General features: G+C 34.3%; 2 protein-coding genes across 3 annotated transcripts; both read right to left on the bottom strand.

Annotated features, from left to right (window-relative positions):
• Positions 1-261: 261 nt before the first annotated feature.
• On the bottom strand, positions 262-4,942 carry LOC147287060 (Pectin lyase-like superfamily protein). The gene is made up of 10 exons (XM_086240874.1): positions 4,865-4,942; positions 3,324-3,467; positions 3,020-3,157; positions 2,538-2,705; positions 2,276-2,299; positions 1,932-2,139; positions 1,612-1,693; positions 1,160-1,268; positions 798-914; positions 262-549 (listed from the first exon to the last, which is right to left on the bottom strand). The coding sequence occupies exons 1-10, from the start codon at positions 4,940-4,942 to the stop codon at positions 262-264; spliced, it is 1,356 nt and encodes a 451-aa protein (XP_086097000.1).
• Positions 4,943-9,685: 4,743 nt separating this feature from the next.
• Positions 9,686-15,769, bottom strand: LOC147287059 (DEAD-box ATP-dependent RNA helicase 15-like). Of its 2 annotated transcripts, XM_086240348.1 has the most exons (12): positions 15,519-15,769; positions 15,281-15,398; positions 14,276-14,376; positions 13,253-13,425; positions 12,857-13,088; positions 12,624-12,742; positions 12,150-12,206; positions 11,883-12,067; positions 11,058-11,202; positions 10,543-10,626; positions 10,389-10,452; positions 9,686-10,083 (listed from the first exon to the last, which is right to left on the bottom strand). In XM_086240348.1, exons 2-12 carry the CDS (start codon positions 15,391-15,393, stop codon positions 10,073-10,075), a joined length of 1,284 nt encoding a protein of 427 aa, XP_086096474.1. In that variant the 5' UTR covers positions 15,394-15,398; positions 15,519-15,769; the 3' UTR covers positions 9,686-10,072. The 2 variants fall into 2 exon arrangements, with proteins under 2 accessions (XP_086096474.1, XP_086096475.1); XM_086240349.1 differs by lacking the exon at positions 15,519-15,769 and having other exon boundaries at positions 13,253-13,558; positions 15,281-15,319.
• Between the last annotated feature and the right edge of the window lie 388 nt (positions 15,770-16,157).

Here is a 16,157-nt window from a genome sequence, read left to right as displayed (position 1 = left end):
ACTATTTGTTTTTCTTTTTGAAATTATGTACTAAAATACTGGTATATATATATACAAAATAAAGTCAGTGGAGATGTGCTAGTGAACAAGATCGATCAATGGTTTTCTTTTTTAATCCAATATATATATATGTATATATAATTTTTTTTACTAGAATATTCTTCCACTCAAGCTGGGAGTGTAAAATGAAATGTTTGAATATTGAAAGTCCGATACAATTAATGACGAGAAATTGAATTTTGATTTCAATGGTACGTGCCATCAGTGCTTGAACTCTCTGCAGCCTTTGTAAGAACATATATGGTCATTCTCATCGATCAATTGTTTTAGGTAGGCCTTGGGTTCAACTGGTCCGTTTGCAGATCCATAAGCGTTGTTGCAGCTTGAAATGAGTTCCACTCCTGAAGTTGCGGGTGCTAATTTGATAGCGTCTAAGTTGATGTTAGTGCAAGGCACATTTGTGCTGCAATTGAAATTGATTGCCACTTCAGTCTTTGATGTCCCAATTGCATCACGGTACACCACCTCACTTATATGAACTCCAGTTTTCTGTATCATAAATAATTAAGAGTACGTACAAAATTAATTCGTATAGGATATAGATATAAGTTAAAGGGAAACTTATCAAATTGGTCCTTTTCTAATTGGGTTCTTGTAAGTTTTATTTTTCTAACTAGGGTCTATATATATATATGTAAACTTTCTTTATAATCAAGGACAAAGTAAAGAGTTTGTTAATTAGCGCATTTGGGGTTACAAATGATGTTGGCACAGAGGGAAGGTCTCTTTCTCTTTACCGTTGGTTCGCAAGCAAAGCGTGTCTCGCAGTAATACTGGTCAATAATAATCGGATTTTCTACTGCTGTGAAGTTTAGATTTGAGAACTCAATATTTCGAACCTGCCCTCTCCCAACCTATACATCCCAGAGAAAAAATAGTTAATTTGAGTTCAAATTTCTGAAAAAAGAAAGGTGTAAAATAATCACATGTTAAGACTTTTCAAGTGCATTGTTTCTAATATCATACTAATAAGAATGAATGGTCTACCAATGTGATTATAATCAGATGCTAATCTTGCAAATGCTGGAACAATATAATTTCCAAATATTTCCATAAATAATTGGATGCATGAGGATGAATTGGATTCTGTAATTTGCACCTGATATGTCTTGATCCGTACACCATTTGTTGTCCTGGTAAAATTAATGTGGCGTACAGTAATGTTTTTCACATCTACTTCGTTTCCATCTTTACCTAAGCTGCCAATGCTATAGCAACAAACAAAATATGTCAAATTTAATTATCATGTACCACAGGTCCACATGCATATACATTTTAATTGTACTTACATAAATAATATAAATATATATGTATGAAAATATTCTGTTTTCAAACTCATATGGTTAACATATTATATTGTTGAACTGTGAATTAAAACCATTAGTAAAAAGAGATTCTTTTTTTGAGAATTAGTCAGAAAGATTCCACTTTAGATACGTGATATCAAATTAACTAAGAGTTTGCCATATAATTTATTAGATATCAAATAAAAAAATATTACCATATATACATATATATGTACAATATAAATATATGATTATGTTCAGTTACCTTATACCATGACCAGGCCCGCATGCCACGTTGTTGACATTAATTCTTGCAACATGATCCCCAATAGAAACACAATCATCACCTATAGGACAAATTTATATTACATTTTCAGTCCCAAAAAAAATAATAATTATATTACATTTAGCTATTACTTTAAACTAAATCTTCTTTTGTTGATATAGAAAATGTTAATTTGGGTATTGTCGAACAAATAAAAATCACATGTACCTTCTAAGTTCTAATTAATACATCTATATTAATGACTATTATCAGAGATATTAAGCTAAATAATAACTATAAATTTTTTAAAAGTTATTTACCGCTGCCAATATGTGTATCATGAACAGTCACATTATCAGCATTTGAAATATGAATGCCATCCGTGTTGGGGCTATCTCCAGGAGATTGTATAGTTAAGAATCCAAAGTCCACATTGTGACTTCCCTCCACAAGTATATGAGTTTGGGGACTATTGGAGAACAAAATATTGCTCATATCCACACCTTGGCAACCTCTAAATGTGAGTGCCTGCCAACAGAATTTAACAAATTAATTAGTTTGTTTGATCATCAGGAACAAATTAATATGGGACTATGGAAGAGAAAGATATATTGATCAGTTGATACTATTAAATATCCAAACAATGTAAACAAGTGGTACATACCGTGGGTGCAACTTTTCCACAATCCTGTTGAAAAATTAAATAAAGTGAAAATTAATTGTGATAGTAACATACAGCAATCTCGATCAAAAGGAAAATGAAAAGTATCAAATGTAATTAAATATTTAGCCATAAAAACAAATGTAATCTGGACCACTTATTTAGTTAAAAGCGAATCTAATTCAAATTTACAGTTTAAAAACACAACATAATATTATTATGTCGCAAACTTTGTAGCAAGAGAGCCTTTTAGATAGTATTATACCTTAAGCTCAGGATGGAACCTGCATGAGATATCCCACCATCCCTTTCCACGACCATCGATCGAACCATTGCCATTAATATTTATCCCCGATACTCCATTGAATTGTAACCATGGTCCATTTGTCTCAAATTCCTGAGGACCGTTAGGTGCAAGGATTGTTCCAGATAACTGGGCAAAAAAAAGAATGACTTAATTGATTATGATGTAAAATCAAATTCTTGGTGGATCAGTTGAGTCAGACCGATTTATAGAAGAGTTATAATTTTGCAAGAATAGCTCAAGTCAATAGACACGGCATATTTGATTATTTTAGAGTACGTGTTCAATCATCGTTTTACAGTTTAGGGTTTATAGTTTAGCTTTTGAAGAAATTAACAAGTGTCGATTGGTCAAGGTGCAAAAAAAATAAAAACTCAAAGATTTGGACTAGCCAATGAATCTGCACATGCTATTCACACGTGAAAATGACTATATATACATACCACAATATTGATTTTAGCAGGCTTGCATGGGCCAGCAAAGGTTATGGGGTGCACCAAAAATGTTTTATCCTTTGGAATAACCATTGTGGGCATAGCTTCTGTAGCGTTACAAGTAGCCTGCCATGTCCTAATGAAGGCCTGAAAATTTGGTAAAAAAGAAAAAGTTAAAAAGTTATATCAGAAAGATAATATTATTTGCTAAGTTGCATCTACGTACTGCAAAGTAATCAAGAAACCAAACTGGTTGATCGATTTAGCGAAATATCTTACAGTTTAAAAGAAAAATAAAGTAATGCATACATACCTGGGAATCGTTTGTGGTACTATCGCCATGTGCTCCAAATGCTACAACGTTAAATTCAGACGTCTCATTAGCCACTTGGGCATGAATACAAGATGCTATCATAGCTGAAATCAGGCTCATAACATAAACAATAGCAAATGAATCCTGCATGAGACAAAATTCAGTTACCATAACTATTAAACCATTAGTATTTTTTGTATTAATGTTAAGCGGGTAATATTTTCTTGACACATAATCTAATAACTTAGGATACTTATATTTTCATACTGTAATCTATTTACATGTATTCAAATAACAGTCAATATAATCAATAATTCAGATTTATCATCTGACAAGAGAACATGAATATATAAACAATGAACTAAATGTACCATTGTGTGTTTAAAACTATGCAACACGTACAGGAAGAGACACAAGATTGATAAAAAAGGTCGATTACAGGGTCATTTGGGGATTAAACAACATGCCAATTTAAAGTGATCTTTGTCAAATGCATTAGGAAAGAAATCTAAATTTAGTTGTCATCGGATTTTAATTTTTATTGCATTTAGCCGCTGTCGATCGTTCCTATATGTCCAGTGCTGAATAAATTATTGAAATAGAAGAATATTTCACACTTGAAAATTATTGGCAAATAAAAACAGTACAATACTACGAATCAAACGTGGGTTAGCAATATGAGGCAAGTACTAATTAATTCTCGATTGACTGAATCTTCTATTTTTAAGAATGACTGAATTTGGTCAAAATACTTAAGAAATGCTACTGAGGTCTCTTTCTACGTATTAATATTTGTCAGAATTCTTGTGAAATGCCAAAGATATCAAAAGAATTAAGAGCAAATTATCTATAAGTACCTCAATTATGCACTGATTTTTAATTTAGTACCCCAACTTTAAAAATTTGACAAAAAGTACTTTTAACTTTCATTTTGTGTCAAAATATTACCTCCGTTAGTTTTTCTGTCAAATAAACCGTTATATGCTGACGTGGCATGGGTATTTTCGTATTTTTTCCCACATTTAAAAGATAATAATATTTTTAAAATTTTTTGAATAAAAAAAATTCTTTAAAAAATTAAAACTTTAAAAAAATTTTGGGGTACTAAATTGAAAATCAGTGCATAATTGAGGTACTTACAGATAATTTGCTCAAGAATTAATGACGCTATTGTTACTTCCCAAACTGCTCATCCCACCCATCATGTAAAAAATTCATTACAATTTACCCTCCTTAAAATTACCTAAAATGACAAATTAAAACATGCAAAAACATTTAGGATCTTGGCGGTGTCAAATAGGCCGAACTAGCATGGGCACGGGCACGGCATAATAAGAGCACAGAACGAGTTGGGCCGACATGCTCACGATACCATTGAATGGGTCGAACGGTACCATGCCGAAACTTTTAGCCCGGCCATCAGATACAGCATAGGTCAAGTATTGCACAATCATAAGCACGAAATGGGCTGAAGATCGTAGCATGTGCTAGCTAGACCTAGATCTTAGCTATTTAGGCCGGCACCTGGAAAGCACAGATACCTTTCTAGAAGGTGGCCAGTATGCAATATCGAATATTCCAACTGCACGGATACGGCTATCAGATACGAATTTGGCCATATCCGTTGACTTTTTTCTGATATGGCTAGAGTACATGAGGGATATGACTGCATAAATACCATTTCTTTTCCGTAACAGATACCAATTAACATAGACATTGAAACTCTAAGGTGTTGGAGGAATTGGTTCGGAAGTATAGCTGTAAACTCAGGCACCCAAGTTCGAGTCTTCAGTATGACCCTTGGAGCCAGGCAGTAAGGGAGGTAAAATAACTTGTGAATCCCCTAGGTCTGGTGTGGATTGTCTGTCTTTGACCGATCCAAAGGATTAATCTGGTGCGTGAAAGCTGGCCCAGACACCCTTGGTTACCCAAAAAAAACATAAACATTGTATATGTACGTACATACACATATAGATTACGTATGTATATACTCTTTTTTATAATACACATGGTCCTATATATACTTATACACATTGTACATTAATTCCCGTTGTCACTATGGACTATGAAAAATGGTGATCAACCACACTATTAAATCAGATGTAACGACACGTATTGGCACCAAGTTAGAATTTAAAAATAATTTTATTATTTTGAAAACTCTGTCTAAAAAGGACTGCTTGTAGCAATTATCCCAGCTTCAACTTTGAATCTTAAATTTCATGCAGTTTGCTTAATTATGTTCTTCCAACTCGATCTGATTTCAAAGTAATCAACTTTATATCTTGAATCAACTTTCTCGATCTACAATAGTATTGCTTTCAAATTGACCAAAAACAAATAAATTCTCTTTCCTTGCCACACTTGTGATGAAGGTGTCAAATTAAAGCACCCATAGTGCCCCAACAGGTTAATATATATACATAATGTCATACATATAGTGTCATCAGGGCCAGACTTGATGTGGTGCAAGTGGTACGACCGCACAGGGCCCTCCGCTCTTAGGCCTTCCACAATGCATCCTGAATCTGATCCCAAACCCATTTTTTGGGTATAAAATGGGTATAGTCCAGCCACAATGGGCCGGAATGTGATCCCCATAATTTTTTGAGACCCAAAAGCTATCCCCAGTTTTGGGTATAGATTATACCCAAAACCAAATTAAATGGCTGGCCCACTAACAAATAAAAGCTATTAAATGGCTAGCCCACCAACAAATAAATGAGTTAAATATTGATATCCTCAAAGTTGGGCCTCAACACCATTGTGTTGGTAATCTCCAAAATCTATATTTTAACACTTTTTGATACCCAAAATTGATTTGGGTACTGGGTATTTGGAGATCACCATTGTAGAAGGCCTTAAGGGCCCAAATTTTAAACCCAGAGCTCTATATATGTCACTTAATCAAAAAAAAAAAAAAACCATCTCTCTCTCTCTCTCTCTCTCTCTCTCTCTCTCTCTCTCTCTCTCTCTCTCTCTCTCTCTCTCTCTCTCTCTCTCTCTCTCTCTCTCCAACTCTTCTTGTTCACCTTCTCAATCTTCATCAATAATTTTAGAGGTAATCTCAAATAGTTGGATTGGGAGGCTTACCAAGATTGAAGTGTGTATATTTAGTATTTCAACATATACTATTATATTTAGTATTTCAACATATACTATTTAGAGTTTTTTTTTTTTATTAGGGCTTTTGGGTGTTGTGCAATTATGTTTTATTTTTTATTTTTTATGTGAGACAGTCAAAAAGGGTCTCGTTGTTAAAACTTCGCACAAGGCCTTTGAAAAACGGCCTGAGTGTCATTAATTCTTGTGATGAGTATTCATCATTGTAGTTATTTCATATAAGAAACTTAAAGGCTGTTAAATCTGTAAAAACTTTTTCTCAATTTGTTATTCGTATATAACAATAGAGGATCTAGACCTCCTTTAACTAGCAAGGAGTACCTTTTTGTAAGATAATTAGAAGCACTCCCTATTTTGAGATTGAACATATATACACATTTTCTTGTATCCATTCTTCCACTCACAAGTTCTCGCAGGCGAAGAAGTTTTAACATAGGAAGTGCTGGAGTTTAGGGTAGGTGATGTTTTGGGACGCTGGTCGATGAAAACAGCTAATTTTTGTCCTCCAGAGCAGTGCCCAGGGAAAGTACTAGTAAAGTGATATGTGCCGGCATCATGGAAGCTTATGTAACATGTTTCAGTCCACACAATAATTGGCTTCGCGGTGTTACAATTGTTGAAATCTTCAGGGGTCACAAAAGCCAAATCATCTTTTCCTTTCTCAAACCTGAAGACTGTAAACAATACAAACAACCAAATTTATATATCTTAGTAATAATGATCAACTAATTTAAAACCCAATGTATGATCAGCTTTTGCAATTATGATATGTACAAAGGTCATAGAGATGAACTATTACCAAGGGATCCGGATCCTCGGCTTTTTTTTCTCTACTAATGATGAAATGGATTCGTAGTATTTTTTGTATATGAATCAAGTTATATAAATCTTTAAATTTATATTAAATTATTTCGATTAAAACAATTAAAAATAAGACAAGCAGAGTATCTAAATCCATTACGAAGATATATGGATATGTAAATCACAATTTATCTTAAAAGATAGGAGATAGCTGAAATCTTTTGCTTGCATAACAATATAACCATTAACCAGATCGAGTAAAGTTTACCTAGAACGTCGCCAACAAAAAATTTAAAATTAGAAGCCCAAAATGCATAAGGGTCGGGGCCAAATTTTACTGAAGGTTGAGTCCAGCCCATCGCATTTCCTACTGCATATTCTGCAGCTTCTGATCTATGCAGTGTTACTACTATAGCTACAATCACCACTGTAATACAAGTAGTTACCATCTTTTTTATTTTAGCAGCTTCGGCCTATTTGTTGAGAAAGAAGGTTGAGAATAAGTTGGTTATCACTTTGCTGAATTTATAGAAGTCCAATTAATTAATTATATTATATTTTTTCAAATAAAATATAAGTTTTTATATATAATTCTTCAAGTCCGGACTTAGGAGTTGGTTTTTTTTTTTTTTTTTTGTCCAACGTACTTTGGAGTGTTGTAATTTAGTTGACTTGATTTTAATTCTAGTTTCTATTTTAAGTTGTCTCTTCACCCCACCCAAAAAAGCAGTGAGGTAAGGAACCTGTAATTTAAAAAACGAAGCATATGAAATTAAGAACAATACTTTGGTCACTCCTTCGGAGTACCTCAAGGTCACTTCACTTCCCCAAATTATGATTTTGGTAATGTCGGCACATATAATCTGAACTGTTCACTTTTTAGATAACATATTAAAGATCATCTATGCAAAAAATCAAATCAATCGAAAATCGTTTGGTTATATAATTGTTGTCAATTAAATAGAAAAATCAACGGTTTCATAAAAAAATCATTCTTTAATTGAAAACCATCTATTTTTTCTATTTAATTGACAATATATAATCAAACGATTTTCGATTGATTTGATTTTTTACAGAGATGATCTTTAATATGTTATCTAACAAGTGAACGGTTCTGATTATGCGCCGACATTTCAGAAATCAGAATTTGAGGAGACCTTGAGATACCCCCAAGGGGTGACCAAGTATTGTTCTGAAATTAATTGTGGATTTCCAATTTTTATAAGAACCATACTTGGGTCACCCCTTGGGGTACCTCAAGGTCACCTCACCCCCCTCAATTCATGATTTCGGCAATGTCTGCGCATAATCGAAACCGTTCACTTTTTAAATAACATATTAAAGATCATCTCTGCAAAAAATCAAATCAATCGGAAATCGTTTGGTTATATAACTGTTGTCAATTAAATAGAAAAATAGATGGTTTTCAATTAAAGAGTGATTTTTTTACCAAACCGTTGATTTTTTCTATTTAATTTACAACAGTTATATAACCAAACGATTTCCGATTGATTTGATTTTTTGCAGAAATAATCTTTAATATGTTATCTAAAAATTGAACGGTTCCAATTATTCTCCGACATTGCCGAAATCATAATTTGGGGAGATGAGGTGACCTTGAGGTATCCCCAAGGGGTGACCCTAGTATTGTTCTTTTTATAATATAACGCGGTGTCGCGGTTAGTGAGTTTGGCCTTTGACATGTGCAACAAACCATACTGCTCACGGAGTTGTAAGAGAATGATAAAAACCAAAAAGTTTCATCGAAATTACGTAACAAGGCCAAAAGATTTCATCAGGTCTACACCAGAAAAAATTAACTTACACATCCAACACCTCATAAATTAATTTTTAGTTTGGAGAAGTATATAGTGAGTGGATATTAAAGAAAAAGTTACCAACATTTTCCTTTTACATTCTCCTTCTACTAGATCTGACCTACTCGGATGGCAAATAAAAACAGTCTAATTTTGATCCTCTTAACTGTGAATTTAATCTTCTTTTTTAAGGAAAACTATGAACATGATCAAACACTGAAGGAATGTTACCATCAAGGCCCTGATTTATTGCCCTATTATCATTGTGGTCCTCAAAATTTCAAATGTGGCCCTCAAGCTTTGGTACTGTGCATCAATGTAGCCCCTACATTTAATTATGTTCAATTTCCTGTTAACAATGAAAATGTACCAAGCACATTACCATAAGTTCAAGGGTAAAATGGTATATTAGAAACTATGGGTCTTTTTTGTGGTTTCAGTGAGTATTGGTTGTCTTTGTTTTTTTCTTTCATTTTCAGATTCAAGTTTTACTTCATTCATTTGATACAGCAATTGATCAAGAGAGTACGGTAGTAAAACATTAGGACCGAAGTTTGAAAACAACTATGATTAGTGACTAAAAAATAAAGCCTAAATAACCCCCTGATTTTACTACATTGATGCACAGTAGTAACTGGTTTGAACCCGGTTGGATTTTGGACTAGTAAAATTTCACATTAGTGTTTCAAGCCCCATGTGAAATGTGTCAATTTCACAAATCCATATACATTTTAAAAAATGGATAAAGAGATCATTGTCTAAAAAAGGGCAAAGAGATGAAAAATCAAAATGAGTAATCTGTGATTAAAACAAATTTCTGCCAAATTTGTACTAAATTTATGGAATTCATTATCATAACATGTAAAAAAAAGGGGTAAAGACTAAAGAGATGAAAAATCCAGATAAGCCCCATTGTGCCCCTCCACCATGTCTTCACCACTGCACCAGATCCAGAGTCATCCATCCTTCGCATTGCTGCAAGGCTGCTAGTTGGCTTGAAAAAATAGTTCAGGCTTGCACTGCATAAACATAAAAGAAAGATCCGTGAGTATCTGTATCAGATTATATCCGAGTTACTTGACCCAAAAAAAATCCTGAGTTGGAAAAAATCCACTTATACAAATCCTAACCCACCTAGTCCAAAAGAAAAAGGAACCCTACGAACCATTCCATTGAATAAGTATTTTATAAGTATTATTAACTTCTTTCATGTTTAGTGGGCTACTGTTTATCCAAAGGGCCTCTCCGATTGAGTTTCTGACTAGATAAACTGCAGCGTGTACTATACTGGAATATTAACATTTTGTGAAAAAGGCTATCTTACTGTATGTAGAAGTATCAATTTGCTCTGGAAGCTCCTTTATGTCCACCTCAAACCTTGACTGGACCTGAAACAGTCATGGTAAAATTTGGATTAACGGAAGGGTAATAGGAAAAGTGCAAGAAGTCAAGCCTGGAATAAAATATAAATAAATTACCTGATGAAGAACATCAGAGTCGGATGCAGATGAGACAAACGTAATTGCTAGCCCTTTGGTACCAAACCTACCAGCTCTGCCAACCTATGAAGAAAGAAAACCCAGTACAGAATCATGAGACACCAGAGCAAAGTCAGCTAGAGATTAGGGAAAATACACTTATAAGTTTGTCCACCCTTTAGACAACCAACTTCTGTGTTAGGGAATACTCTAAATGGTGGGCCACTCCTGCTTTAGTTTTCACTCCTGCTTTTAGTGTTCACCACCACTCCTGCTTTGAGTGTTCACTCCTGCTTTGAGTGTTATTTATTCTGCTGGAGCTACGACTTAAAATTTATAGATTAAAACAAACAATATAGATTTAATTACTCTAAGTAAAAAACATGCATCTTAAATTTTTTAGATTATAAGAAATTCAACTAATGTATATTTTAAGATGAATTTTTACAGAGTAGCCCACCGACAGACAAAGGCAAGTAACAAATTATTGACACAAATGCATAACAAATAAATACCCTGTGTAAGTAGGTATCAGCAGAGTCTGGCATGTCATAGTTAATAACAATGTTAACACGCTCTATGTCAATTCCCCTTCCTACTAAATCTGTAGCCACAAGAATTCTCGAAAGCCCCTCCTTGAAATTCTTGTAACGTTTCAACCTGCAAATGGAAAACCATGCAAAATCAGACAAGACTAGATATTCCTGACATGTAAAATGCAGAAATATTTGGTCAGCATACAATGAGGCTAAATACTCCATAAGCCAGTATGTAAAGCTAGACATTGAGAAGAAAAAATGAAAAATGAAAAGATATCATATTCTAGAGAACCACCAATACCAGGTCAGCTGCAGAACCAAAAATCTGGTGTTTGTAATGCAAATAACATTGCAAGGATTTATCTGGACCTCCTTAGGTAATCCATTTATCTGAGGTCCAGATAAATCTTGGTTAATAAAAATAACAGAGATTTCCACAGAAGCTAAAAAGGTCGGGGAGAAAGGGAGGGGGGGGATGAAACACCATAGAAGCAAACAACTAAGCAAGAACAAGGCATCGTTCTTTTTTTTTTTTTTTTTTTGGCCAGGAAGGCATCCTTCAATTATATGGGAATGGACAAAAAGTAATAGGAAAACCAAGAGAAAAAACAAACAAAAAAATATCATTCTTATTTTCGTTAGGAAAAATATTATTCTTTTAGCATACAAAAAATTGATGAAAATTTGTCTGACATTATAACCAAACCATTATAATGAAGGCTAACAACTGTAAGCATGCAGGTGAACAAATTGGTTGATACTAACTCATTTAAATATATTCCAAAAGGATAGAATGCATACCTTTCTTCCTGAGGCATTCCAGAATGAATGCAGATAGAGGGGAAGTTACAATCAGCAAGTAACTTGTTCAGCTCAGCTGCTCTGCTGACACTTTTTACAAAGATAACAACTTGGTTGAAATCCAAAGCATCAAGAAGGTCAGTCAACTTGCGGTTTTTTTCAGGTTCACTCAATTTGATGTAATGCTGCAGAGAGAGTACGAGGGTGAGCGAGCAAGAAACAGTTAACCAACAAAACAAAAGCTCATTAATCACATGTTTCACGAACCTGTACAAGACCATGAAGAGTCAACTTGGCCTCATCATCTACATAAATCTCCATGGGCTGAAAAGAAAAAACATATTCACATATCGAATTAAAACACAAATCTTGAGCCTCCAACACACCAAAGTAAACAAAAAGCAAACAAACCAAACCCAGAATTCCCACAAATCAAAGTTTCTGATAATAGTTGTGAAGATTTCAAAAAAGAAAAGATTGCAATTTCTGAATGCTGTCTGACATAGGTAGACTCATGTACAATAGCTCAAAATCCCAAACCAAATCATATCCCCCTTTAAAAATTCAATAAAATACTCATTAAATAACATGACCAATATGTTTTGGGATGCTTGTCTCATAAAATTAGGAGGGATTCAACAAAAAGCCACCCGGACTCTAGTGATTAATAACAAATACATTACATTCATAAGAAGAAGCTGATGATTTTCAAATTCATGTTAAAGGTTAAACGAATCTTACATCTTGCATAAATTTCTTGCAAACAGGGCGGATTTCCTTGCTTAGTGTTGCTGAAAACATCATCACTTGCTTGTCATGAGGAGTCAACTTAAAGATCTCCTGCACATCTCTCCTCATGTCTGTAAAAAGATAGAACAAACGGAAAAATAAAATAAACATAATAGAAAACAAATTTCATTGCTAAGAAATTGTGTTGGAATCCCCATTTAACAGAACTAACAAAAGAAATTTACCGAGTGATTCTAGCATCTTGTCACATTCATCAAGAATGAAATGCCTCACATTCTTTAATCCAAGATCTTTATCTCTTGCCAGAGCCAATATTCTCCCAGGTGTTCCAACAACAATATGAGGACATTCATTTTTCAGAAAATCTTTGTGAACCTTGATACTGACACCTCCATAGAAGACTGCAACCTTTACGTCTGGCAAATAGGTACTGAATCTCTCAAATTCATGACAAATCTGTAAAAATAAAAGCAACAGGTCCTTAACAAAACAGAAACAGAACATAAAATGGCCAATACATTACTGACTTTGATATCTAACATGCATATATACATCCATGCACATATGTATATGCATGCATAATGCACATATCAGCACTGATAATGAATTTAATAACATACCTGGTAAGCCAATTCTCTGGTGTGGCAAAGAACAAGAGCAGCAACCTGACCAGCAACCGGATCTATCTGCTGAAGGCTGGAGAGAACAAAGACGGCAGTTTTCCCCATCCCAGATTTTGCTTGACAAAGGACATCCATTCCTAAGATAGCTTGAGGGATGCACTCGTGTTGAACTAATGAAGAAGCAAATAAAATCGTAGCGGACGAAACCTCAGTAAGTATAAATGACCTTCCAGATCCTTTTAATGGAAAGTTCTACCAAACCAGTTTTCTCGCCGAAATCATGAATATGGAATTAGTTATTACCTGGAAATAAAATAAAAAAACAGAAATTCAGAAGCAGGAAAACGTAAAAGAATTGCACGACAGAAAGATGCTAAAACAGCTGGACAATCTTGTCATTCGCACATTCCATGTCCAGCCCAATCATCACTAGTAAACCAATGCCCAAATAGAAATCAATTGATGAAAGGGCAAACAAGTGATATTTATAATCACAGATGTATTACACATTTTGTAATTTACATTAGTAATTTATATGGTACATATAACAGATATAAAACTATAAAGCAGAACCATCACCCTTCAGATATAAAGCTATAAAGCAGATCCATCACCCTTCAGATATAAAACTATAAAACAAATGACATCCATTTCACAAGAGATCATAAAGAATCTAGACATCAGCTGATTTATTGAAATTCCATAGCTATGGAAACCAATCCAAAGAATTTACATTTCAAGGCCATTTCAGGCCAAACTAGCTAAATCACAAGCAGTTGAAGGCATTAGCAGTGAGAATTCATAAAGTGGGTCCCACTTGCCCTGCGTAGAATTACTATGACAACTTAAAATACGTCAAGATATCAGTCATTTAATGGTACCCGGGAATGTAGAAGATTTAACTCAATAAAGTATGCAGCAAGTTCCTTTAGACAAGAGAAACATAAGTATAGCAGCTTATTGACATTTATTTTAGAATTATTCACAGATGTATAATGACAACAATGATTAGAACCTTGCCTTCTGAAGGATGTTCGAATCCAGAATCCACAATCGCTCGAAGAAGCTCTGGTTTCAACAGGAAGTCTCTGAATCCCGAACTATGGATGCCAACATAGCCCCTACACCACATTATATAGCAATTTAGAAAAATAAAATTTGGGTCTCAAAAATTAAAAAAACCATGTCATCTGAAAATCAGAAATACATAGAGGATTATCCAGATGTCTCAGCACAGCACAACCTCATACCAAATTTGTAGTAGTGAAATCCAACATAACACAAACACGAAGCAATATAAAGACGAAAGTATTACCCGCAAATGTAAACTAAGAAAAGAACACATGAAATCCTTCTAATACTTGAGCATCAAAAATCAAACTGTTACGTCTACTTTACCAATTACCGTTACACCTGAGCAGAATGAGAACATCTCAATTACATTAAATCACTACAGTGAGGCTTGTACCACTATTTTAACCTCATTCGGTTGAGCAAGTGTTTTTATAATTTGAGCATGATAAAAGTACCAAGACAGATGATCTGAAGCCTGAAGGAATTGTTAGGCTCTATTCTATTGAAAGAAGTTTGGGCCCTTGGTCCAAGAAGACAGTTGAGTAAACATATTGTCAAAATCTCTTGTTTGGTAAAGAGAATGAACAAACAAAACACACTTTACTATATCAAATTTTTTAGTGCTCACAGTGACCCCAATAAACACTTCAAATAAAACAAAACCAACCAAAAAACCAAACTTGGATAAAAAAAAAATTAAACAAAAATACAGAGCTATAAAAAAAAAAGTTCAACTTTTACCTAAACGTATATACAGAGCTCAAATATAAAACAAAAAAAAGTACAACTTTTACCTGTACATATGCAAAGAACCCAATTGATTAATGGTATTATTTTCGGTTAAATTTCGTTGGGCATAAGGAATTATTCGTTAAACAAAAATAAAGCAAAAATTTCCCAGTACGCAAAATAGAGCATAAGGAATTACAATGAAGAGTGAAAGATACAAACTTTTTGGCGGACTCGCCAGAGGGCTTGGAGTTGGAGTTGGGGACATTGGGTTCTTCCTCTTCGTAGTCGACGAGCTCTTCTTCGTATGCTTCGTTGTCTCTGACTTCACCCATGCTATCTATACACACCCACAACAAAATTTGAGTTTGAGGGTTAGGGTAAGGGTTTTTTCCGAGAATTGTGAATCAGAAACTTTAAGAACAAGTTAGACAGCTTTGGTAAGGTTTAAATTGCAGACCTTTGAGCTCAAACTGAGCGAGAGAGATAGAGAGTTGGGATCGCTGAGCGTTGAGAACTCTGTGAAATTAAAAAAATGATAAAAAAAAATGAAAAGTTTTGAGAGAGAGAGAGAGAGAATTGGAGGGAACGGATATAAAACCCTGGATCTAGGGTTTGGGGAAGAGAGAAAGAGAGCAATTAGGGTTCGGAGAGGGGGGAGAAGATATAGGGAGTCAGAGACTCAGAGACGGTGGTGTTTCTGAATTGACAAAATTGCCCTCTTAGTTGCCTTTGTGGAGTCGACAAGTCTCGAAATCTTATCATGTATCGAATATTCGAATGTGGTCTATCACTGAACAAGTATTTTTCTCAAATCAAATTTTATAAAATATTCTAATTGGTGTAAATAATGCATTTTATTAAGGAATGCACCACGGGCTGGGTCAACCCGAACTCGCCCGAATTCAACTAGATATTTGAATCCATGTGAGAGAGGGTTCGAAAAAGTCAAAACCTGCCCGAACTCGAACCCCACCTCAACTTGAATTTTTCGGATTGGACTTTGGTACATGCCCACCCGAGCTTGAATTCCAACCCATATTCTAAACCCAAATTCTGAACTCGAATTGTATTAGTATTTATACTATAATCTATATAA

This window comes from Dryas octopetala, chromosome 4 (assembly GCF_963921425.1).
Source record: "Dryas octopetala chromosome 4, drDryOcto1.1, whole genome shotgun sequence".
Taxonomy (NCBI): Eukaryota; Viridiplantae; Streptophyta; class Magnoliopsida; order Rosales; family Rosaceae; genus Dryas; species Dryas octopetala.
The sequence above is the reverse complement of the archived record's forward strand: the minus strand, read 5'-3'. Positions and strand labels throughout refer to the sequence as shown.